The sequence below is a fragment of the Octopus bimaculoides genome, chromosome 24 (genome assembly GCF_046866305.1).
Source record: "Octopus bimaculoides isolate indiv1 chromosome 24, ASM4686630v1, whole genome shotgun sequence".
In the NCBI taxonomy this organism is placed as follows: domain Eukaryota; kingdom Metazoa; phylum Mollusca; class Cephalopoda; order Octopoda; family Octopodidae; genus Octopus; species Octopus bimaculoides.
In genome coordinates, this window is record NC_142951.1 from 21,133,975 (window position 1) to 21,161,097 (window position 27,123).

The 27,123-nt window shown below is 38.2% G+C and overlaps 2 protein-coding genes across 10 annotated transcripts in view; one reads left to right on the forward strand and one right to left on the reverse strand.

Moving 5' to 3' along the window:
* The window catches only part of LOC106873150 (glycolipid transfer protein), a 43,091-nt gene extending 22,786 nt beyond the window's left edge, over nucleotides 1–20,305 (reverse strand). Inside the window, exons 1-2 of one of the 5 annotated variants that reach the window (XM_014920376.3) lie at nucleotides 20,069–20,305; nucleotides 18,174–18,756 (exon numbers count right to left, since the gene is read on the reverse strand). In XM_014920376.3, the coding sequence (XP_014775862.1) occupies nucleotides 18,174–18,282 (109 nt within the window). In that variant the 5' untranslated portion in view covers nucleotides 18,283–18,756; nucleotides 20,069–20,305. Of the gene's footprint in view, nucleotides 1–18,173; nucleotides 18,757–19,500; nucleotides 19,629–19,666; nucleotides 19,799–20,025 lie in introns of those variants that run through there. The other 4 variants (XM_089341229.1, XM_089341228.1, XM_014920378.3 and 1 more) reach the window with 4 other exon arrangements.
* A 4,168-nt stretch (nucleotides 20,306–24,473) lies between these two features.
* LOC106873148 (trichoplein keratin filament-binding protein) overlaps nucleotides 24,474–27,123 on the forward strand; it is a 48,852-nt gene continuing 46,202 nt past the window's right edge. Inside the window, exon 1 of one of the 5 annotated variants that reach the window (XM_089341221.1) lies at nucleotides 24,474–24,614. The gene's annotated coding sequence lies outside the window, so the exon portion shown is untranslated. Of the gene's footprint in view, nucleotides 24,615–24,775; nucleotides 24,905–25,056; nucleotides 25,172–27,123 lie in introns of those variants that run through there. The other 4 variants (XM_089341226.1, XM_089341222.1, XM_089341224.1 and 1 more) reach the window with 4 other exon arrangements.

Genomic DNA, 27,123 nt, shown 5'->3' on the forward strand with positions numbered 1-27,123 from the left:
GTTGTTGTTCCACCTCTTTCTAAAGTATAAAACAAAATTAAAAATGAGTTATGTGGTTGTTAAGCACTATGACAGTCCTGATGAGTAGAACTATGATCAAAGACATTCCAGCTATGACCATCCCACCTTCCTTTTACAAACATCTAAATCTGTTCTCTTCACCACAAGGTTCAATCCTTGATGTGGTGTGATGGCCCTGAGAGCTATACTAGCAGTGAGAAAGTCCCTAGAAAGCCTCCAATGTTAGGTCAAAGGATAGAGGCTAGACTAATAAAGATCACCTCTTCCTTGAGGTAAAAATAGGTTTGCGTAAAGCCGACACCTCCACATAGAAATAAAGTTACAAAAACATTGATGACAACTGAAAAACCAACAAGACCTGAGAGAGGAAAGCCTTTGCTCAGGGAAACATATGACACAGTGAACCCTCAGGGGGGGATAGAAAAGAAGATGCTCTAAAAATGTCTGGAGGGAGGATTCTGAGGCTGGATACTGAAGCCAAACTGAAAAAGTGGGGATCCAACTGGAGAGAAGCAGAGAAGGACAGCCCTGAGTTGAGAATAATAGAAAAAAGTCATTGATGGCCTATGCTGCATAGGGAGCAAAAGGCTTCAGTAAGTAAATTTGCACAATCTAAAGTATCATTAAATCTTTTCTTTTTCTAAGGTGCTAAGGTGTAATTTGAAGGTGATTTGGCTGCTATTTCTAGCAAGCCAAGGGATCATTAGACACTTTCCTCATTGTCTGATAAAAGATAGATTGTGTGTGCCATGAGGATGAGAGTGACTTCAGAAGTTTCGGAGAGTAGGGACCAACTGCTTTAAGTGGTGAAGGAGGATGTGAATCCAAGTGTTTGTACCACCACAGACTACCTATTCAGGAAGTAAATGGGTATAGTGTACCCAAACATTTGGGTAGCCACACCTACCTACTGTTCTTTCTCTCTCTCTCTCTCACCAAAATACAATCATCATCATCATCATTTAACGCCTCTTTTCCATGCTGGCATGGGTTGGATGGTTTGACAGGAGCTGACCAACAGAAGGGCTGTTCAAGCTCTATGTCTGTTTTGACACGGTTTCTATGGCTGGATGCCCTCCCTAATGCCAACCACTTTACAGAGTGTACTGGGTGCTTTTATATGGCACCAGCACTTACAAGCCTACAAGATTAGGGATGCTCAGCTGGAGAGGGTTGCAAAGGACAAGCCTGTATGTAGAGGAAAGATATACACTGAACTAAGGGAAATAATTAAAATGAACCAATGACATAAATAAACTACAAGGTGATGTATTGAATGATGCCCACAGACATTTCAATTGAAGTTTCTCTTAGTTGGAGAAAGAAAACAAAAGCCTGGTGGTAACTGTTAGTAATGCTCTAAAAGGAAGGGAAGGCGCAGAAGTGGCTGTGTGGTAAGTAGCTTGCTTATCAACCACATGGTTCTGGGTTCAGTCCCACTGCATGGCATCTTGGGCAAGTGTCTTCTACTATAGCCTTGGGCCGACCAAAGCCTTGTGAGTGGATTTGGTAGACAGAAACTGAAAGAAGCCGGCGAGCTGGCAGAAACATTAGCACGCCGGGCGAAATGCTCAGTGGTATATGTATATATATATGTGTGCGTGTGTGTGTGTGTTTGTGTGTCTGTGTTTGTTCCCCTAGCATTGCTTGACAACCGATGCTGGTGTGTTTATGTCCCCATAACTTAGCGGTTTGGCAAAACGAAACCGATAGAATAAGTACTAGGCTTACAAAGAATAAGTCCCGGGGTTGATTAGCTCGACTAAAGGCGGTGCTCCAGTATGACCACAGTCAAATGACTGAAACAAGTAAAAGAGTAAAAGAGAGAGTAAGCTAGCTTAAGTTTGGTTCTGTTGATGATTTCAGAACGACACACATCTCCACAGTTGTCCATTGCATGCAAGCAAGGATTAGACTTCCCTTAATCAGTCTTTTACTTGTTTCAGTCATTTGACTGTGGCCATGCTGGGGCACTGCCTTGAAGGGTTTTAGTTGAAGAAATCGACCATGACATTTTTTTAAAGCCCAGTACTTATTCTATCAGTCTGTTTTGCCGAACCACTAAGTTACAGGGATGTAAACACACCAACACTCATTATCAAGCAATGGTTGGTGGACAGACACAAAGACACACACATATATCACCATCATCATCATTGTTTAATATCCGCCTTCCATGCTGGCATGGGTGGGACCGTTTGACAGGAGCCTGCTAGGCAGAAGCCTGCTAGGCAGAAGCCTGCTAGGCAGAAGCCTGCTAGGCAGAAGCCTGCTAGGCAGAAGCCTGCTAGGCAGAAGCCTGCTAGGCAGAAGCCTGCACCAGACTTCTGTGTCTGTTTTGACAGAGTTTTTATGGCTGGATGCCCTTCCTAACACCAACCACCCAGCAGAGTGGACTGAGTGCTTTTTACATGGCACAAGCACAGGTGAAGTCATTTTTGGTAAGGATTTTACAACTGGATGCCCTTCCAAACTCCAGCCACTTTACAGAGTGGACTGGATGCTTAAGTGGCACCTGCACTGGAAGGGTCACCAAGTAACTTGCAAGACAAAAATCTTTTGAGAGGGGGAAGGGGCATTGGAGGAGGTAATCTTATGTCAGATGATGGAAGGTTATATTGAGACAGAAACAGGTGTCTTGCTGTAGAGGAGGTACAAGGTTACCTGTCCAGAGAGAGAGAGAGAGAGAGAGAGAGATCAGGAATGAGGACAGAAACAGGTTTTCTGCCATAGAAGAGATACATGGCTACCCGAGGGAGGAGCAGGAGATAGAAAGAAAGAGAGAGTGGGAGACAGCAGTATAGAGATGGTGGCAAAATGCCAGGCATGCTCATAAGGGATGGGGGATCAGAATATAAATGGGATGGTTGAGTAAAGCAAGAGAGAGATAGATAGTGGCAAGCACCAGGTCATATCCTTGAGGTTCAAAGGTCATCATATAAGTGACAGGACATTGTCAAAGGAGCATGAGTAGAGAGTGGGGGAGGGGAATGCAGTGAATGGTGAAAACCTGGGTATAGGGGGAGGGGCAGAGGCTACCAGATAGCAATGATACAGAGAAACAGGGCCATGGGGACAGGATTGGGGAGTGAGAGTTAAGCATAATACATGAAGGAGGAAATGTGAAGGAAAGATGAAGAGATGTGGGGGTAGGGTGTGTGAAAAGTTTTGTTATGTGTGAGTGGAACACACAATGCTTCTAGAACTCAGTTTCACTGAAGTGGGCAGGTCTTCTCAAGAACCTCACATCACCAGACATCTCAGTCCATGGGGCGGTGCCTTGAAGACAAATTAACCCCAGTACTTAGTTTTTAAGTCAGGCACTTATTCTATCAGTCTCTTTTACATCACCGTAACTTAGCTGTTTGGCAAAAAGAGACCGGTAGAGTAAGATATTGATGCTATTCTGTTTGCAGTGGATGATGTTTGTTTCCCACACAAACAAAAGTTCCAGTAACAGTTTGGCAATGCATGTGAAGTCATGAATTAAATATCTTACTTGAAAACAAGGGTTGACGTAACGAAGGGCATCTGGCCATAAGATACTACCCCAGTCAGTCTCATCTTCAAGTGAGCAAGGTAAAAGATGCAAAAACAATATAACAGTTAAGAAGTTCCCTTTACAACCACGTGGTTTCAGGTTGAGTCTCACAGCACAGCACCTTGAGCAAGTGTCTTCTACTATAGCCCTGGGCCAACCAGTGCCTTGTGAGTGAATTTGTTAGCTGGAAATTGTGTGGAAGTCAATCGTATACATGTGTATATCTTTAGTCTGTGTTTGTTACATCACTACCACCTCTTGACAACCAGTGTTGGTTTGCCTATGTTCCTCTAATTCAGAAATCCAGCAGTGGAGACTGCTAAAGTAATTACTAAACTTAAAGTACTGAGGTCAATTGGTTCAAGAAACCCTTCAAGACAATGCCTGATAATGGCTGCAGTCCAATGACCGAAAAAAGGAAAAGATACACATGAAATCTTTTATTACATAACCTAAATAAATCCTTGGATCCTCCCCAATGAGAGGACATCACATTTATAACGCAGACTAAACTACATAAAAGAAAAAAAAACAAAACAGAACACAAGCCTCCTTTTCAGGGTTAGAAATTATTTCTGTTTCTGTACAGCTGCTGATTCTCACAGTTTATAAGCCACAAGCATCTCCTACTGCTACAGTACTCCCCTCGTATCTGGAACACAGCAGCAGCTGGTACAAACATACACACAAAAACAGTAGACAGAATAATTTTGTGGTATAAACACGACTACTGAATAACTGCTTAAAACTTATGATATATTGATGGAATAATGAGCAGTGTAACAAATTATATATAGATATCTCAACTGTGATATAACTATGTAACAAGTGTGTGATATACGAGGGGCATTCATTAAAGATTTCCCCTGAACCACTTCCCAAGGACTGGGATAAACGAAACTTGGCATAAGTTTTAGTCCTCCTCTACATAGCCACCACCAATGGTGACACACTTCTCTCATTGTTTTATGTAGCTGTGAAAACCTCATCTGTAGAAGTCTGTAGATTGCACCTGGAGCCAAGACTTTACCTCGGAAATAAGTTCATCATCATCCGAAAAGTGCTTTCCCTTTAAAAAAGACTTCATGGTTGGAAAGAGGTGGAAGTCAGATGGTGGTGCAAGGTCGGAAGAGTAAGGGGGATCAGGAAGCATTTCATAACCACAGGAGTGTGCTTTCATCTGGGCAACATATGCATTGTAAACTGGGGCGTTGTCTTAAATGTGGCGGACTCCTTTAGTCAACATGTCACACTTCTCTGCTTTGATGGTGTCCTGCAATTTCTGCAGCAGAGAAGCATAATATGCCCCATTAATTGTGGTGCCCTTTGCAAGAAAATCCATCATCACTACTCCACTGAGGGTTGGCCATAAGCCTTCTTTGGAGATGGTGAATTATCATGCTTCCATTGCTTCTATTGGACTTTAGTCTCAGGATCATAGTGATGGAATCAGGTTTCATCCTGTGTTTTAAGCTTGCTGAAAAAGTCTTCTTTGTTTTCTCGACACATTGCCAAAAGGGCCTGGCAGCAATTGACTTGTTTCTGCTTCAGAAAAGGGGTGAGCATCTGGGGAATCCAGCGTGCAGACAACTTCTGCATGTGCAAATGATCACGAATGATTTTTTTCCATGCACCCTACACATATCTTCACTTCTTGGATTAATTGCTGAATGTGGTGATCCTCCAAAATGTCAGCTTCCACTTTATGGACATTGTCATCATCAATGGCAGAATGTTGTTGTCCAGGAATAGGAGCAATTTTCATCGATGTCTGACCACATTTGAACTGGCAATGCCAGTGCTTGACTATATTGTATGATGGTGTATCACCACCATAAATTTCTTTCATCTCAATCAAAAGTTTTTGGTGTACAACCTTCAAGTATAAGAACCTGATCACTGATCTGCATTCAACTGCTTCCATTATAACACCCTAGTAAGGCAGCAAGCTGACAGAGTAGTTAGCACGCCTGGAAAAAATGCTTAGGGGCATTTTGTCTGCCTTTATGTTCTGAGTTCAAATTCCACTGAGGTCAACTTTGCCTTTCATCCTTTCAGGGTCAATAAATTAAGTACCAGTGAAACACTAGGGTCGGTGAAATTGACTATCCCCTCCCCTAAATTTCAGGCGTTGTGCCTATAGTAGAAAGGATTATAATACCTTAGTCCACTTCAGAAGCCGTAAAAGACAAACAAATATTAGTGAAAAACTGCAATTTACAATGTGACATGTAGGGACAGGCATGATTATACCTGTACAATTTCTGTTTCCTGCAATAACTGGAAGTGAGTCACCCCTTGTAGCTACATATACTAGAACTACAAAACACATTACATGTTACAGGTATGGAGTAGCTATGTGACATGGTAAGCAGTAGGGGAGTGTGTAGCAAAAGTATAGTAGTTAGGGTAAGGATGGAGTAGAAAAAATTCAAGGGAATTATCATTGCTAGCAACAAAATGTTTACTTGGCAACCCTCATTAGTACCAGTGTCACAAAGAAAAAGCACCCCGCACATACTGTAAAGTAGTTGATGTAAACCTTGCAGCTTGTCAGGTCCTCTGAAATTATCCAGCCCATGCCAGCATGGAAAGTGGACAATAAATGATGATGATGATGATTTGTGTACAAAATGTGATGTTAAATGGTAATGAAATATAGGTGCTGAACATGGAAGATATGCAAAGCTGGAACAAAATGCGGTAAGCATGTGCTGTTGGATGAATAATGTTAGTGTGCCTGAATGACAAAGCACAAATGAGCTGAGAGAAAAATTTGGGGTTTTTAAAGGAATTACATGTGTGCAAGAGAAGAGATTATACTGGTACAAACATGTAATGTGTATCAAAGTTCACAGTTGGATAAGTGCAAACGTTGGTGTAACCATGATGTTCCAGTGATCTGATGAGCAAGCTTTCTTCATCTACATTGATTTGTGAATATACAATTGTATAATGCAGCATAGCATGCATATTAATGCAAACATGTAAACAACCTTATTCCACACTAAAATTGTTACTACATGAAGAAGGCTGCAAAATGGCTTTAATCCTAAAGATGTCAAGTGGTTAAATATATTCATTTCTCATATCTCCTGACTTTTTACGGTTTATATACACTTCCTCATAAAGTAATTTCTTGATTGGATTTTCTGGATTTTAGCTGCATAGACACTCTGCATTACACTTCTCTGTATTGGATGACTATGTGGTCTGTTAACCATGTCCTTTGGAAGAGCTTTCTATGATAGCCATACAACTCTTGGAATCCACATCTATATATTTCTATATATATGTATCTTCTATGGTTTAACTTTTACTGAGGTCATGCTGGAACACCACCTTTCAGTGTGATTGGGTTTTTTCCCTGTACTGTTTCTGGTGAAGTAGTGTGTTGGACAGAGTAGCTCTTCTTTGTGCTTCCTGCTGCAATGTAGGTTCCTCTGATATTTCAGATAAAAAATTTCTCCAGATGCTCTTTGAAGACTTCCACATCTGTACCTTCAAAATCTCTCAAGTTGTTTGGCAGAATGTTGAATAGCTGTGGGCCCTTGAAACCCAAGCTGTTACAGTACTGGATCCTTAATCTAGATGGAAAATGCAAGATATTTGGTATTATGCAGTCTGGTAGTAGATATAGCTTTTGATTTCGAAGTTGAGAGCTAGACCTTCCAGGATCTGTATATCACTGCATATCTTTCATGCCCCCTCCCCAGAATAGAGCTTCAGTTCTTGTAGCCTCTCTCAGTAGCTCATCTGTTTTCCTGAGTCAATCTTCTTTGTGTGGTGGCACTTTATTGCCTCAAGTTCTGCCACCAGTTTGATACTGTGGTTACCACAGTTGGGAGCAGTAATCCAGATGACTGAGAATGAAAGTTCTCCATAGGAGTAGCATGGTATCCATTTTTCTTGGTTCTGAATGATCCCAGAATCCATACAGCTACTCACCTGGAGAGTGTTACCATCTAGGTAATATGCACATGGAATGTTGCATAATTACTCATGTGGATTCCCAGGTCACACACCAACTCTGACTCTGGGATTGCACTACCCTCTGGTCCTGTGTATTCCAGCTGCAGTCTTTGTGGGCCAATAGTGAAGTGCTTGAAATTTCTCAGTTTTGAACTGCATGTTCTTTTCATCAGCCCATTTTCAGGTTGCATTCAGGTTGTTTTGCAGTTTTATTGTGACAGTAGGAGGATTAGATAACTGAGATAACTGAGATAGGTTTTGGCCAGTATAGGCCCAGGTCATGTCTAACTTAATAGCACCATCTAGTGAAGTCTTTTAGATTGTAATTCACAACTTAGTCATATATGGGACACCATGGCCCACTCTAGCAAAGAGTTATTATTGTTGGAGACATATCCAGATTAGGAGGTTGGTCTGAGATTTTTTGAAGAAATTTATCCAGAGAACTTTTGAATTTTCAGGTATCTGTTTCTGTTTTGATTATTTTGGTATAATATTAAAGAGAGCTGGACTGGTTGAGGTAAAGTAGTTGTGTCATAATGTTATGTGTCTTGAGTTCGATTTTTGTAGTGGGTGGATTTTAAAATTGATGCCAACATCATTTGTGCAATATTGATGGAATATTTTCCACATCACACAAATGATGTACCACTCACAGTGGTATTGGAGAGAGTAGAGATTGAGTTTTTTTTAGTCGACCCCTATAGTCAATTGACTCATTCTGGCAGTTACTACATCTGGCCCTTTTTCTCGGTTGTCTTCATTCAGTCTTGTCACCAGATAGTAGAAGAGCAGGAAGAGAGAGTGAGTGTAGTTGTTGTGCAATACTACCTCACCTTAAAAATCTTGCAGTGCAGCTTTACTTTTTCTTTTCATTGGAAGTTTTGTGGCAATGACAACAGAGGCATAAGCTGAAAGCTCTCAGTCACAAACTCACACACAAGCTAGCTCAGGGTATTTGACTGTTGCTTGATAAACAGCTGTTCAGTCTAAGAGACCAACAGAATATGTACCAGGCTTAAAGAAAAATAAACAAGTACTGGGGTTGATTCATTCAACTAAAAATTCTTCCAGGCAGTGCCCCAGTATGGCCACTGTCTAATGAATAGAACAAGTAAAAGATAAAAGATATTTATGTATGTATTGCTATATATATGTATGTATATCTCCGGATAATTAACATGTACTTTTCCTTAAAGGTATGTCAACTTCGGAGAATTCTTGATTATTGAAATTATGTCACCGAGCTGGTCTTAATTGCTATTTGGTAATTATGGCATATCCTTTAGAAGCAAAGACAATTTTAATAGAACCAAGAATTTATGTTGTAGAGTATTTGCTATACCTGTATTTGTCTGTGTTGTTCCAATACATGCCACTCACAACTCTAAATTATTTCTCTCAGCTCATTTTGCTTAATGAATGCAAATCAGCTTGACTATAAATGTTTTCTGGGGTTTTTTTTCCATACAAATCTAAGTCCATTGGCTACCAGAGATAAGTTTGGGCAACTGATGCACTGATGACACTTATTGAGGCAGAAACGGGTCTAGGACTGTCTTCTTATCTCTAGATAAGCCTTGTTGTGCTGACAATAAGATGGAAGCAGGGAAAATAATTCTAGTGTTGGTTGCCTGGCTAACTATGCAGCTTTCCAGCAAAAAAACAAGGTGCTTGGTATTGACAATGGGAGCCAACTTGAAGTGAGACTAAGGGGAAAGAGAAGTTACACTGAAGCTTTAGTATGCAGCAATTGCTTTTAAACCCATTGAAGAAGACCACATTGGCAACAAAATAAAATGTGTTTGCATATGTTTGTGTTGTGTGTGAGTAGTTTTTATTTTTATACACACACACAGACACACATCCAAGATGTCAACGTTGATATTTTTACAGAAATAGAATGTATAGATGTACCAAATGATACAATACTCTTCAGCAGACTACAATATTAATTGCAAATTTAAACTTTGAATTCACATTCGTCCTCAAAAAGGTTATTGTTTGGAGTTGTAAATGAATGGAACAGTCTGGAGGAACATGGGATGAATTATGTGGAGCATTTAAGAATTTTCTTTGTATCCAACAATGTGGAAGGCAATAAGAAATACTATTGTCTATGGTTGATAAACAATTCTTTAATTCTTTAAGGTCTATCCTATAATAAACTGGGTGAAAAAAATATTTTTATGAACTCTGTCAGCTCATGGAGAAACATGTTCACCCTGTTCCTAATGTAATTCATGAGCAGTTTTTGTTATATTCTTTCAGAACATGTAAGGCTACCCACAAGATGAATCTGAAAATTCATTCATAAACTGCCAGAGAAATGTGAATGCTTCTGTTGTGGAAACACCAACCATCTTACTAATGTGTGTTCTTTCAAAAATAGGGGAGGTTTTGTGCACAAACACGTTGGACATACTCATTGCAGATGTAGGCAATTCAGTGAGAAAAGGAAGGATGTCAGAAAGATCTGTAGTAAATAACATGGATGAGAAGGAAGATGGCTGTTGGACATTGTCACAGCTGTATTGACAATTTTATCCCGCCACCTGATGTTAAGAATTTTTCACAGGCATGTTAGATGAAAGTAGTTAAGCTTTTGGCATGTTACAACAACTTTGTATTTGTCAAGTTTTATTTTTATAGTCAGACCAGGTCTTTAACACACATTGTTATGAAGATATCCAAATGCAAAGCTGATTTTTGCTATACTTGTGTCCACTTCATTATCAATGTAAAGACTGATTGACAGTGGTTCAATGTAAGGTTTTCCTGGAGTGGGTTGTTAGATGACTCCAGTGTGTTTGATAGTGATTGTGAAACTGAAGCTATCACAAGCTGAAGCAAAGCTGTCTAAGTTCTGTTGAAGATTTGCTTTCAGAACACAATCATCCACAAAAAGGAACTCCTTTGTGGTAGTGATCCTGGTTTCAGTCTCAGCTTTTTGGTAGCTGGTGATAAAAAGACCACCATCTTAGCTGTATCTGATGAGATGCCAAGTGTTTCACGGGAGAATACATCATGAAACACTGCACTAAACATCAAGCTGAAAAACAGAAGTGCCAGAATGCAACCTTGTTTCACACCATTGGTTATTGTGAAAAGTGCTGAGAATTTTCCATCATTCAAGACACGAGCTTGCACACCATCTTGAAATTTATATGTCATATTAATGAACTTGTCTGCTTACAGTATCAAAAGCCTAGACCAGATTGATGAATATAGTGTAGAGATCTTGATTTTGTTCCTGACATTTTTATTGAAGCTGTCATGCAACAAGGATCATGTCCATGGTCCCACAAGATTCTTGGAAACCACATTGACAGTTGGGAAGAAGCCCAGATTCAAGATGTTTGAGTCAATTGAGCAGGACTTGCATTAGGATTTTTCCTGCAAATGGCATGAGTGATATGTCCCTGTAGTTGTTACAATGAAGGCCATTTTCTTTTCTTTTATAGAGGTGTATGATGCAGACATCTTTGAATTCTTATAGAATTTGTTTGTGCTCCAACATTGTAGCAAACAGTGCAAATAGTTTATCCTGTATTCTCTGTCCACCATGTTTGTAGATCTCAGCAGGAATTGTATCAGACCCAGCAACTTTACCATCGGTCAGTCATTTAAAAGTCAATTGAAAATCTCATCAAGTGTATGTGGGTCACTTAAATGATAGTGGATACATGAGGTAGCTGGTTTACTGCCTCTACAATTATATGAAAGGGGTAATTCAAGAAAGAATCAAATTGTTCTGCCCATTGCCTTAATATCAGTGATTTCTTTGTTAGGTGACAGTTCTTTTTTTTTTTACCATTTCATAGTAGCCTTTAATGTCTTATCTCAAGCAGGTTGTGCATTTCCCTAGCTCATTGCTGAATTCACTCATTTTCCATAGTTCTGAGTTCTTTCTACAGTAGATGACAATAACTTATATAGGCTGATTCATTTCCTTGTGTGTTGTTTGCAAGAAACTTTTGGTGTAATTATTTCTTCCTGTTTAACAACTCTGCTATTTCATCATCATTCTCATAAAACCAGCCTTGATGTTTATGTTCTATTTCCCTTAACACTTCGAGTGAGGATACATAGTGTCTTGGAATTTGACCCACTTATCCTCAATGGAAAGATCCAAGTTATCTAATGAGCAGATTACTGTATCTTCAAGCTTAGTCTGCTTATCCTTGGATCTAAGTTTGTTGAGGTTCAGAGCAGTTTTTGTTTGTTTATCTTGTGGTCATCTGCTCTTCTCTATTTCGAGTTTGCACTTGATTAACAATAGGTGGTGGTTGGTCCGGCAATTGATACCACACAAAGGCTTGGCAACATATATGTTGTATCAATCTTTCTGATGAGAAATGATGTAGACAGTCAAATGCCAGTGTTTAAAGCAGGGGTGCATCTAAGACATGCAGTTCTTAGGAAGGGAGTTTTAAAGTGGTGTTCATCAAGAATAACTGGTTCACAGTACAAAACTGGGGTAAAAGTTTACCCCTGGAATCACAGTTGCCAATGCCATTAGTTCTTAACACACTCTGCCATGTCCTGTGATCAGTCCTGGCACTGGTAAGATGAGTTTTTCTATTTGAGGAATGGCTGAAATTAGTGATGACAGACCTTTGCAGAACTTCATGTTGGATGTTTGGTCAAGGGTCATCATAAGGGCACAGCAGCTTACAAGGTTGACAAAACTGTCTTATTGATAATCTCATAATCCTAAGCTAATCATTCATGGCTTTTGGGAGACTTTTTGCTTGGCTATTTTTAACAGCAAAAGCTACACCAGCTTTGCACTTGTCATCTTTATCCATCCCTGACCAGTAGAATGTGTAGCCTGCCCCATTTACCTTCAGCTGCCCAATTTCTGGTAGTTTGTTTTACTGAGAGCAGCTATGTCAATATTAATCCTCATTATCATTTAATGTTTGTTTTCCATGCTGGCATGGGTCAGATAGCTTGGTAGGAGTTGGTAAGGCCAAGGGCCGCACCAGGTTCCATAGTCTGTTTTGACTTGGTTTCTACAGCTTGATGCCCTTCCTAATGTCAATCACTTTACAGAGTGTACTGGGTGCTTTTTACATGACATCATCACCAGTACTTTTTGCATGGTACCAGCACCAGTGCTTTGTACTTCAATAATTATTTACTGGCAAGGGCTGATCTTCTTGCAGCTCTATCTATTGTGCTGTTGTCAAGTAAAGTGCATACATTCCATGCACCAAGCTTTAGTGGTATACGTCATGTCCTAATATCATGACTGCAATATTAGGATTCCATCAGCCATGATCTGTTGACCAGGAAGGAATGAAGCAGCAATTTTTGAAAGGACACTTTTTGTCACCTTTTTCTTGTTCTAGTGAGTTGAGAATAGTGTGTTCTTGAATAGGATTGCTCAGAAACACCAACACTAGTTGTCAAGCAGTGGTGGGGAACAGACATGAACACACACATATACATATATATATAAAAGAGACCACTAAGTGGACTGGTAATGTGCTAGAACATTCCAGTGACCCACATTAGCAGTCCACTTAGTGGTCTCTTTTATATACACATATACTATAATCCTTTTGAGATCTCAGAAAATTTTTTCTGAATCTTCTGATTCTTTTAATGTGCTGGTTTCCTGGTATTAAATTGATATTAATTAATATAAAATGTTTACCCTATTATATATATATATATATATATATATATATATATATATATATATAAGTAACAGTAGAGGTACAGGTGTCAATTCATTACAGCTGTTACTAATGACTCCTTTAATTGATTAATGAAATCATTACATCATTGTAAATCAAAATGGTTTAACATAGATTTAAATCTATGGAGCAAAACATTTACAGTGATTCTGCAACTATTTCAGTTGACAATGGATTTACCATATGTACTAATTACAGGAGGGTAACGATAAGACATTAAGTATTAAATATAAGGTAAATAATTAAAAATTATTTGAAATATATAACGAACTAGCAGAGATACCCGGCGTTGCCCGTGTTACATGCAATGGAAGAATTAGACTTTTCTGTTATATTTTCTCTAATGTACTGGAATACCTATAATTCGATTCCCTCTTTACACACCGTAAAAAAATTCTAATCATGACACATGTATCCCATACTACTGATCTTTATGCGCAGATACCAAAATTCCAGTCTTATGGAACCTGTTAAAACGGTTTTGCTCCTGAAAAATAAGAGGTCATGGAGCTCTAAAATGTGGGAGTTAAGGCCCCTATTGGGGGTGGGTGTCTTAATGTCAACCAGAGAAGTTGAATTGTTGAGAATCTTTTTGACTTGGGTGTTATATCTATTGTTTGAATTTCTTTGAAATAGGAAATATATGTATGTTCACTGGGTTTGTAAAAGAGAGCAAAGCTACAGGAAACCAAAAGACAGAAGATCACAATAAGCAATCAGCTACCCTACCCTAGTCGTTACTACTCCCCAACGTAGAATTCCTCATCATACAGGTGACAGGCACAGCCATAACATGCATTATGGATCTATAACAATTGGAAAGGTGTGACCCAACTGAAATAAACATTAACAACTGTGTGACATGAGGGCTAAGGGGAAATGAAAGTGTCACCTCTGGAGTTTGCAACTGACCACTATACCAATAGGTAACTGGACAGAATAAATTTACAATCTATAAATGTCTTTGAATAACCAGTCACTCATCTGGGAATGCCTTGAAATCAATGTTACCACTTGAGGACTATGTGTGACCCAGTGATAATAAAAAGACTCAAAGGAGGTCTGGAAGGAAATAACGTTACTCAACACTTTGCAACTGAATCAGTGGAAGCCTCTCATTTACTTGACAATTTATGCACCACATTGCAGAAATCACAATGTAAGTATATCTCAAAGCAAACTCTTACACTGTTGTACCATTGAATTACAAATAATGCTCATCTTTTGTGCTCAGGTAACTCTACAGCTTCGAAGAGCACAACTGTATTCATTTTTGCTTAGATAAAATGACAAAATTGTGGGTGTTAAGTCCCCATGAAGAGGTCTTTCTAACTTCTAAGAAGATGAAATTTTAGAAATATTACTTCATTTGTGTCTAATATCTATGGTTAAAATTTCATCAACAGCAAAAATATATGAATTTTCATGGGGGTTATGGCCCTTATGCATAGAATATAATTACCAAATTTCAGAAAAATCCATTCAGTACTTTTGATCTAGTTTTGGATCATAAAAAACAACTAAATTTTAGGAGTTAAGGCCCCCATTAGGGGTCTTACAATCCTCATGAGAAGAGGAAAGTTTGAAAATACATCCTGATGTGTGTCAATTATCCATGGTTGAAATTTCATCAACATTGAAAATTTATGAATTTTCATGGGGGTTCTGCCCCCTTTAAGCTATCTCAAATTCAAACCAAACATATTGCATTATACCTGCCCTTACGCATTGAATCTAAGTTCCAAATATCATAAGCATCCATTCAGTAATTTTGGTCCATGAAATTGTATGAAACACACAGCATTACCCTTCTCCCTAAGCTTGGATTTTGTGTTCCAAATTTCATTAGGATTGGTGCAGTAGTTTTCGAATGTATAAGTAACACACAAACACACATAAAGACATTGACTTTTATATAATACATATGAATATACACATATAAAACTCTGATTTTCTTAAGGGAGAATAATATGCTATATTTATGTAAAAGGGGGGAAATTTTTATCCAATATCACCAGAGATTTTCCACACAGATTAGTAGTTATTGTGCAATGGAAAGGCAGATTATACCAGATTACATCACCTTTCTTAGTATTCCTATTTTTCAGTAAGTGGTCCCTATCAGCCCTTGTTACCTTTTGAACTCCCTGATAGGCCCTTATTTATGGTATTACCATAAGTATTTCCCTTATTGTAAGTATTGAACAAATTCCTCCCATCTAGATCTTTACTTATAGTATGCATACCAGACATTCTTCTACCCTTAGCACCCATTCCATTATTGCTATAATTCTGGCCCATAATTCCAATAAGACATCTTAACCCATCCCTACAAGATCTATCTGCTAGGTTAGTTGCTCACTTGGCTCTATATTCATTTTTATTATGTTCAGCAGATTCAGTTGGATTTTAAGAATTACTAGTACAGTCAATATTCATAAGTTCCTTATTAATAATGTTCGATTTAGTCTTAATTATCTGACTATTAAGTTGTTATTATAGTCTTTCAAACTTTGAGTTTTGAAGAATAATATCCTGTTTGTATCCTGTCTGAGAGCAGAGTTATAAAAGTGTGAGTAGCTGATAATAGTGTAATTCTTTTCGAAATTCCCTTTATGACTAATACACTAGTGGGGTTATTTGAGGATCTATTCACATACTGGGTAACTTCCTCCAGTTTTCTATATGGATAATATAAACCAGAATTCAGATGAAATGTAACATCTAAGAAATTTACTATTTTTGTGTTGCATTCAGAAGTGAGCCCTAAGTTAAAGGTTTTGAAAAATTTCCTAATTTTTTCCCAAGTTCTTTCTATGACAACCTTACTATTATTTGGCATAATAAATAACAAGTCATCCCTATATAACAAGTCATCCCTATATAGACCACCCCACAGACCAGGGAACTCCCTACCAAGACAGTGTAGGAGGTAGGCACCAACTAAATCTGTAACCTGGGCTGAGTCGCTTTAACCCATGATAATATCAAAATTATCAGGAGTGTTGCTTCTCGTCCACAGTTTACCTTCAAATTCAATAATGATTTTCTTAGTTAAAAGAATTATATCTATTTTATCCCTAGTCGAAGGAGAGAAATCCTTATAAAAAAACAGGGCCGTATTAAGGAGAATAGGGTAAATACTAGAACAGTAAGTGTTTATGTCAAATTGAATGAAAGAATACTTACTTAAATTGCTAATTGAGGTAAACCAGTGTGCTATTTCTGTCAGTATTACACCATAATTTAAGAAATAATTTTGGAATTAAAAGAGATATAACACTATCCAGAATGGATGTATAAAGCCGACCAATATCAGATCTAGTAAGACATAGAAGCCTAACAGAAGGATTATCCTGAAAATTCTTTTTATGGTCCTTGAGGTTGATTTTAGGTTCACATAGCTTGATGGGTTCCATTCAGTCCACCAAGTTAAGGTCCATCATAATTTTTTTTAGCTTCTGAGATAATCTTAAAGGGGTTAGCCTTCTATAAGTACTGTAGTCTAATCTAAATAAGTTCCCTGTCTTATCTGCTGGCACAGGCAATCCTAGTTTATTCCTAAATGATTTCATAAAGTCTTGTATTTTCATCAGATATGGGTTCCTACTAAGTGGGTTACTCATCTATATTTCATTCACCTGTCTTGGAATCTGTCCTTCGTAAATATTATGGACCATATATCTAATATAATGTACATGTCTGAACAGCTCAAGAGCAGATTTCTTTACCCAGTTGGGGCTAATTGTCTACATACACTGCAAGAATATCATTTGACCAGTACTTATGTACCAAGTTTGATATTTACATAATACTGTTGTGTGTGTATATTATTCCTACCTAAGGAGGTGCCTCAATTTAAGTACCTAATTCAACTGAATCTTATATATATACACACACACATATACATATATATATTCAGATGAATATGGTACTTAAGTTGAGGCACCAGAATTTAGTACGGTATTATCCATACAATTTCAAAATAAGGTGATTATAATCAAAATATTTTGATTTTATATATATATATATATATATATATACACACACACACACACACACACACGATGGGTTCTTTTCAGTTTCTGTCTACCAAATCCACTCACAAGGCTTTAGTCAGCTCAAGGCTATAATAGAAGATACCCTAGCTGCCATGTCTTGGGGACTGAAGCCGGAACTATGTAGTTGGGAAGCATGCTTCTTCACGTAGCCACGCTTGGGGATGCATTTTGAAACATATGAAATGCTTTCAAAATGTCATTATTTGGTTTGAATTCAATATTACAAATTATATATCTATCTATATACACACACACATACATAAGCAACTATCTACCTATATACACATGTTTAAATATTTTACTTTTATACACACTCACATCGTATTTACTGGAGTACAATGCCATCTTATAAATTGTGCAATCCTTACTTTTTCACCTTAACATCAATAATATATTTTAGTTTTTTTTTCTTCTACACTCGAGTATAATGCTACCCCTCTGTTTTGTACTAAATTTCTCGCCTCACACAAAAGTAAATATGGTATCTATTTTCCAAAATGATTTGTGTTGACAAAATAGTTAGAGCATTACTAAGATAAAATATTTTGTGGTATTATCGCTCTGAGTGGATTGATTTCAAATCTTGCTGAGATCAACTTAACATTTCATCCACTCCAGAATCAATTTAATCATCTATATCCCTTCCCTCACAAATGTGTTGTACCTGCGATAGAAATGATTATCATTGTCATTAACGATCCTTTATCCTTCCATCGTTAATTAAAAAAAATAAGGTACTTAATAAAGTACTAAGGTCTGTTTAGAACGACATTACTTGTTTCTTTTAGAACTATTGGAAATCGTTTAAAAATTTATAATAGCAATAAATTTAGTTTTAAATATTAGTAAAAAAAAAAAAAAGTTTCTTACCTAAAAATTTGACGATGTGTCGGCTGGCCCGAAGAAGTTGGATAACTTCTATGTGGCCTTGGTCAGTAATTGCAGGGAATAAATACGTGGAATCACCGAAAAATGTCATTCTGGTAACGAAGAGCTGTCGTTGTTTGTATTGTTAAGTCATATGTATATATTCACACCTATATATGTATAAACCTCCTCTCCCTCTCTATGTATGTATGTGTGTGTGTCTATATATATAGTCTTACAGTATATTACTGGTTATAGCATGTAAACTGGTCAGAATGTTATACACACCGTGATTTTTCGTCCTAATAATCTTCTGGTTTTTGCCTTCTTTGAAATATGTTTTTCGGATTGTTAATCACAATAGACATGGGTGGTTTGGGTTTTTGTCTACCTTTTCTATCTCTCCAGATTTCTTTGCCGACTTGTGGCTACGTTTCTTAGTTTTACTGGAGTTCCGACTGAGCACAGAGTCTGTTTGTTCGTAGTCTTGAAGTTTTTTTGTTTTTTTTTCTATCTATTATTTATTTTGTACTTTTCTCGTCTCGTCCGTCTGATTCGGCTTTTAACCAATACGGTAGACAACTGCCTGTGAAAGCATAATAGATAAAAGAATGTAAAGTAGTTATATATATCAAATGATAAATATGGTATACAACGTACTACTACTATCTATTAAGAAAAAGAGAACTCGATACTTATATTGATAAAAAGTTTAGTGGGATTTGGCACCTCACAAGTGACACTTATTCATCCCAGATGGGAATCTCCGGGCGATAATTATATATATATATAAATTAAGCGCTAAGCTAATACATTTGTTAAAACTTGTCCCCCGCGCGTAGTCTTCTTTGTGCTTATTACCATGTGTTGCGAGATAAATGGATGGTGTGTATAATAAGCCCACGTTAAAGTCGTGGGCCAGTCTGTCTTATGGGTTGTATTAAGAACTTACTCCAGCTGTGTTCTTCCTTTTTTTAAATTAAAGATGAAGTATGCATTTTAAGGAAATGTGGCTGCTATTTCTAACATGTCAAGTGACAAGCAGAGACATCTACGTTACCTTGAGGGTGTGTGTATATGAAATTCTACACGCTTATATTATACAAAGAGTAACTGTTGGAGTATATTAAGGTAGCCAGATGTAAACATGTCAGAACAATGTAGATAGACTGGGCGTGTGTGTACGTATGTATGAAGACAGAAAAACAGACGGATAGATAAACAGATAGGTAGGTAGACAAAGATAGTTAATAAAACAATTAGACAGATACAAATAAGTAGGCAGACACAGATCGATGTTTACTTAATGCTTCCTTAATATTTTGCCAACCTGTTTTACAAAGTATCCCTGAAGGGGTTTGGTATCTGATAGGACAGCACCAAATCACATGAAACATTATCCGAATATATCCAATGTGTTAACCTACGTTTGAAACAAAGGAAGATATTCACAGAAATAGTAATACAAAATAACGTAAACGAGAGAAGGGGAATACCTCTTTCGTGAAAGAATGGGTTGTAAAAATGGGTGGTGCCGGTTCGTAAGGGTTAAAAGGAGGAAGAGGAGAAAAGTGAAAGAAAGGGAGATATAGTAAAATAACAATGGGAGAAAGAGAGAGAAAGTAAACTTATACAGTTAAGGAGTGAGGGAAGAGTAACAGGCATTTAGATATACCAATATAATAAGGATGGATGGGAAGCAGAGATAGAAGCAAAGGAAATAAGAGAGTAAGAGGTGAAATTAAAATATAAATAGGCACAGTGGGAGAAGAGAGTAGCTATAACAGCTTTAATAGACGAGACAAGAAGAATGGAATATATATTGGAGAGCTTTACAGCCTCTAAAGTTACATACATACATACAACAAGAGGATGGAATTAACAGGTTTTACAAATACATTTGTTTCAGTGCAGTGTGGTAACAGCCGCAAGTTGCTGAGTTTTTCCGTCTCATACTATTTATCGGTTACCATTTACTTGATTCAGTCATTAGACTACAGTCGTGCTGGGTCAACGCCGTGATGAACTTTAAGTCGAATGAATCGACCCAGTATTAATTTTTAAAAAGACTGGTACTTATTTTATTGCTTTCTTTTTCGCCGAACCGCTATGTTACGGGGACGTAAATAAACCAACACCGGTTGCCAACCGGTGATGGGGACAAAAACACGCACACATATATCGATTACGGGCTTCTTTTAGTTTCCGTCTACCAAATCCACTGACAAGGTGTTAAGCAGTGGAACTGAACCTGGAACCATGCAGTTGGGATGTAAGCTTCTTACCACACAGCCATGACTGCGTTTATTGCATAAACTATTTCATAAATAATTACATAAATAGATATGATCCAGCACCGGCTGTGTGCCAATACATCATCAGGTTGGTTGCTTTTTAAAGCACTGAATAAATTAATAAATAAATTCATATATTGTTATATTTTGGGATGGTCGGTTTTTTACTAGTCAAATAAATACACGTTCTTCACTCGTTTCTTTATTGTTCTTATTTTATCTTAAGTCCATCGTCTGGAAATCTTTCGTCACACCTGTAAACTCTTCAGCAACTCTTCCATCCCACGTGTCTCCTTCTGTTCTGTTTATCCATTCTGTCTTTTTATGATGTATATCCTTATCTGCACTGATGCTACATTTCTGGTAAGACACCTGCAGGAGAAATTCCTAGCCAAAGATAAACCTCTGTACATGGCTTTCGTTAACATGGAGAAAGCCTTTGATAGAGTACCCCGATCCCTTATCTGGTGATCAATGTAGAAACTAGAGATAGATGAGTGGTTGGTGAGAGCTGTACAAGCCATGTAAAGGGATGCTGTCAGTAAGGTGAGGGTTGGCAACGAGTATAGTGAAGAATTCTAGGTAGATGTTTGGGTTCACCAAGGATCAGTCCTCAGCCTTCTCTTGTTCATCATAGTCCTCCCGGCAATAATGGAGGAATTCCAGACAGGCTGCCTCTGGGAGCTCCTCTATGCTGACGACCTTGCTCTAATAGCTGAATCACTACTTGAACTAGAGGAAAGGTTTCAAGTGTGGAAGCAAGGTCTAAAATCAGAGGAACTTGGAGTCAATCTAGCAAAAAACCAAAGTCTTAGTAAGTAAGAAGCAGACAAATCATAAATCCCTTCAGGTATGGCCCTACTCAATCTGCAGAAAAGTAGGTAGAAACTCCATAAGATGTACCCGGTGTAAGCTATGGACTGAGAAGATAGTTTTTGTGTGTGGCAGATGCACAGGGACAATAAATACCAAAGATATACAGGAAACAGATTCCATCACATGCCAGAGTGAAAAACTAGTAGTTGATAGCTTCCATTACATAAGTGATCAAGTCAGTAGCGGAGATGGATACTGTGAGAGTGTGGCTGCTAGAATAAGAATAGGGTGGATAAAGTTCAGAGAGCTCCTACCTCTGCTGGTAACAAAGGGCCTCTTGCTCAGAGTGAAAGGTAGACTGTATGATGCCTGTGTACGAACAACCATGTTACATAGCAGTGAAACATGGGCTGTGACTGCCGAGGACATGCATAGGCTTGAAAGAAATGGTGCTAGTATGCTCTGCTGGATGGGTAATGTCAGTGTACATGACAGAGTGCAAGCACCCTGAGAGAAAAGTTGGACATAAGAAACATCAAATGTGCAAGAGAGACAACTGCACTGGTATGGTCATGTGTTGCATATGGATGAGGACAGCTGTGTGGAGAAGTGTCACACCCTAACAGTAGAGGGCGCCTGTGGAAGAGATAGACCCAGAAAGACCTGGGATGAAGTGGTGAAGCACGAACTTTAAATGTTGGGCTTCACAGAGACAATGACAAGTGACCGATACGTTTGGAGATGTGCTGTGCTTCAGGAGACCTGGATAGCTAAGTGAGATCGTATCTGTGGCCAATGCCAGTGTTGCATAAGTGGCCCATTTAAAAGTACCCTTCAATCGCTGGGCAATATGCTGTGCTTGAGAAGACCTGCTGAGTCAAGTGAAATTGTTGTCGTGGCCAATGCCAATGCCATGTGACTGGCACCATTCGAAGTGACCGATGCCCATACTGCTTGACTAGCTCCCATGCTGTCAGCATGTCAAAAGCACTATTCGAGTGTGGTCATTGTTAGTACCACCTGATTAACTCCTGTGTGGGTAGCACGTAAAAAGCACCTACTACACTCTCAGAGTGGTTGGCGTTAGGAAGGGCATCCAGCTATAGAAAACTCGCCAGAACTGATTGGAGCCTGGCACAGCCTTCTGGCTTGCCAGTCCTCAGTCAAACTGTTCACCCCATGCTAGTATGGAAAGCGGATGTTAAACGATGATGATGGTGATGATGATGTATATATATATATATATATATATATATAAGTAAAAAGTAGCAAAATTTGAAACACTTTATTATTATTAAGGTGGCAAGCTGGCAGAAACCTTAGCATGCCAAGCAAGATGCTTAGCTGCATTTTGTCTGTTTTTACATTCTGAGTTCAAACCTTCATTGACTTTTTAAAGATCCACTAGGAAAGTGAGGGTGGAATGGAAAGTTCTCCATGCCAGTGAATTTGTTAAAAGATGGGTAACTGTGGGAAAATGGTTAGAGTAAATGGGCCTGTAGATTGGAGAGCATGAGAAAGGCCTCAGGCTTTTGGTGGTTGGGGGTAATCCTGGATCTGTGAGCCTCCTTGATTGGCCCTCGGTGGAGTTTATCCTGTATAAGGAGGACTGCACTATTCATGTTATCATACTTTGTATACTGTGTATACTTTTATTGCATTTCACTGCTTTTCCCATTTCTTTCTTATCCTTTATACAAATCCCCACACAAATTGTCATCTGTCCTAGTGATAACCCTACTTCTTCTGAGGCCCTTGTGGGTAATAAAAGAAATTATTATTATTATTATTATTATTATTATTATTGAGTGAGAGAGCAGTGCATGCTGTCAAAGTGATTCTGAGGTCAAATATACGAAGCCCAGTATATCTATCATGACTAACTGTCTGATAGGGATACACCAGGCACAACCATATGTGCGCGACATGGTGATCTTATATCAAGATTAACAGCACATGACCTTGCAGGTGGGGCCCAGTTAGAATTTTCTTCAGGTTGAGTAACCCATCCCACCCAAAAGATCCCTGAATAAGGTTTGTTTAAGGGTGAACAAAACACCCATGTTTCCAGAGGTAAATTATTCAAACCCCAAAGACTTCCTCTCAACACATGGCTACAATGTTCCCCTACTTCTTCTGCTCATGATCAGAGATGCACATATCGTCAGCCACTAAGGAATATGCTCAACTGGTTATGGTCAAACAACTGACAAGCAAATCTGCAGTGTTGAGCAGAATATTTGCTGTAACCCATCTTTTATACCAAGACAAAACAATGTACATGATAACACTTCCAATCAGTGAAGACCAGAAGCCATGAGAGGCACTGCCTGGTACTGCATCAGGGCATTTATTATTATTATTATTATTATTATTATTGAAGCCAGTGAGCTGGTAGAATCGTTGGCATGCTGGACGAAATGCTTAGCAGTATTTTGCCTGTCACTATGTTACTGAATTCAAATTCTGCTGAGGTCGACTTTGCCTTTTCATTAAGTAGCAGTGAAACACTGGGGTCAATGTAATCAGCTAACACCCTCCCGCAAAATTTCAGGCCTTGTGCCTTTAGTAGAAAGGCTTATTATTATAAAGGCAGCGAGCTGGCAGAATCGTTAGCATGCCAGGCAAAATGCTTAGTGGCATTTCGTTTGTCCTTATGTTCTGAGTTCTTATGTTCTAAGCACGCCAAGCAAAATGTTTAGTGGTATTTCATCTGTCCTTATGCGCTGCGGTCGACTTTGCCTTTTATCCTTTCAGGGTTGATAATTAAGTACCAGTTGAACGTTAGGCTTGATGCAAATGACTTACTCCTCCCTCGAAATTGCTAGCCTTATGCCAACATTTGAAACCATTATTATTATTATTATTATTAACAATAGTAATGGTAACAAACTTATTTGTTTATTTACTAGGTTTAACAACAATTTCGACCTGGCAGAATTATTAGGGCATCGGATAAAATGTCTTGCGGTATTTGTTTTGACTCTTTACATTCCGAGTTCAAACTCTATCGAGGTCACATTTGCATATCATCCTCTCAGGGTTAATAAAGTAAAGTCCCATTCAAGTCCTGGGGTCGAAAATTGTTGTTGGCTTTGTACCTCATCTCAACTAAACAACATTAACACGTCCGTAATCAAGTCGTTCGTCTGAGTTCCTCGGCCATCATTATTTGACAATAATGTCTGGAGTTGAATATAATGTTGACTGTTGCTAACCAACTCAAACATTAATTTTCGTGTTTTTGAACAAATAATTTCTGAAGTTACGTCAACAGTTTATTTAAAAACTTGACAGAAATTTTAAAAAGAACGAGCGCAAAACACGATTCTAGGTAAGTTACAAAAAGGATATTTATATCTTAATATTATTCCTCGAAGATTTTATACTGATTTCAAATTTTGACACAAGGCCAGTAATTTCGGAGGAGGGAACAAGTCGGTTACAACGATCCCCAGTGTTCATCTGGTACTTATTTTATTGACTTCGAAAGGATGAAAGGAAAAGTTGACCTCGGCGGAATTTGACGGAATCAGACGTCAAGACGGACGAAATGTCGCTCAGCATTTTGTCCGGCCGCTTTAAACTCTAAGTTTTCATGTTAAACACAACAAAAGACAAAAGGTATGTTATTAAGATAACGGCAGTTATAAATTATATTGTTACAGAAATTTGTTCAAACTAGTGATGGTTTGAGGCTGACATTCAGTTAATAAAGTTCGTTTAACTTCGAGCCAACGTTGATTATCCACAGCTACGATCATCCCGTCTTATTACAGGTATCTTGGACAACGTTATTAACCTATAGTTTCCTTATTTAAGGTAGTTGGGAGTGAGTTGAGACATTCAGCTGCTATTTTTGGAATCTCGGAAACGATGTAGAGGTCATTCGTGAGTAATTTGCTGCTTGTTCAAATTGTTAGAAATATATCTCTGCAACAGATGTTCTCAGCCGTTTTTTCATTATCTATGGACCCCTTTGATTACTATTTTATTCTAGTGGACCCTCGTAGTCATTCAATGTTTAAAAACTAGTTCTATAGAAACTCCTTTCAAAATTCCTATTTTGTTTCTCACATATTAAAACTTGAACTATAGCTGTTTCTTGCAACACATACCAGTACATACATCTAAAGCAAATTTTTTTCAGGGGCCTTGAAAATACTATTGTAGATCCCCAATTTACTATTTTGTTGCGTCGACCCCCACGAAATCCATATGGACTCCGGTTGAGAACCACTGCTCTATGCATCATGACTTACTTGAGGCATACCTATACAAGTTGTGGCCCTCTCCGTTTTTGTATCCTCATGACTTTCAGAAAAAAAAATGGATATTTATTAATGAAATTTTCTACAAATACCTTTCAGATAGTGTAGATTACGATTATATCGGAATTTGGTATGGAACAAAAAAATGGTTGGTACCGAACGCATGCATACTGACATATGTCATATATATATATTGATTTCAATTTTTGGCACATGGTCAGCAATTCTGGGGGAGGGTATAAGTCGATTACATCAACCCTAGTGCTCAGCTGGTACCTTTTTTATCGACCCTAGTGGCATTTGGACACTGAACATACAGACGGACGAAATGTTGCTGTGCTAACAATTCTGCCAGCTCGCCGACCTCACATCACATATACGAAGGGGTGCTGAAAAGTTCTTGACTTTGGATAAAAGAAAATACAGGAAGATCAGTTAATTATGATTTTATTCAACATATTCCCGTCTTAGATTCACACACTTATTGCAGTGGTCCTTTAGTTTTTCTAAGCCCTGTAAAAGAACTCGGAAGGTTGGTTCTCCAACCAAGCCTTTTGTGATACCCATAATGCTAGGAACTTTTTAGCACCTCCTTGTTTATTGATTTCAAATTTTGACACAAGGCTAGCAATTCGGGGGGGAGGGGCATAAATAAATTACATCCACCCTAGTGTCTAGTTGGTACTTATTTTATCGACCATGAAAGGGTGACTGTGATTTTTTGGGGGGCTTTCCACAAATAATCCTCAATGGTCTCCTTTTAGAAATTTTTTCTTTGTTTCAATTATATTTTTATGTTTTGTTATTTTTCTTGTTTACATGTTTTTTTATGCAATCCCACAATGTATCATCCTACACAATCCTCAATATGTTTGTTAATGCTTCTGGTTATTATTATTATTATTATTATTATTATTATTATTATTATTATGTTGAGTAGGTAGAATCAATAGTGAGTCGAATGAAATTCTTAGTAGTATTTCTCCCAGCTCTTTACATTCTGGGTCCAAATTTGAGCTCAACTTTGCTTTTCCTCCTTTCAGGGTCAATAAAATAAAGTACCAGTTGAGCACTGGGGTTGATGTAATCAACTTATCCCTTCCCTTAAGATTGCTGGCCTTGTGCCTACAGTAGAAAAGATTATTATTATTATTCTCTCTTTCTCTCTCTCTCTCTCTCTCTCTCTCTCTCTCTCTCTCTCTCTCTCTCTCGTTCCACCCTGGTCACTCTCACTTGATCTTCTGTAGTGTAAGTAGCCTGGTAGTTCTACAAGGGGAAACTATTCTGGCCCCTTCTCTCATACTTTTAACCTCTTGTCTTTTTCCTTCTCGTCTTCCATCTCTACAGAGGAAATCTTAGTCTTGCAAGCTGCATGGTGACCTCATCAGTGCTGTCACAAAAAAAGAAGCACCTTGTACATGTAAAGTGTGGAGGAGCATCTAGTTAAAACAATGTACAATGCTAAAGCAGATGTTGAAGTATGATGCAGTCTTTGGAGGCTACTGGATCCTGTCAGACCCTCCAGTCCATTCCAGCATGGAACATGAACGTTCAATAATCCTTTCTACTATG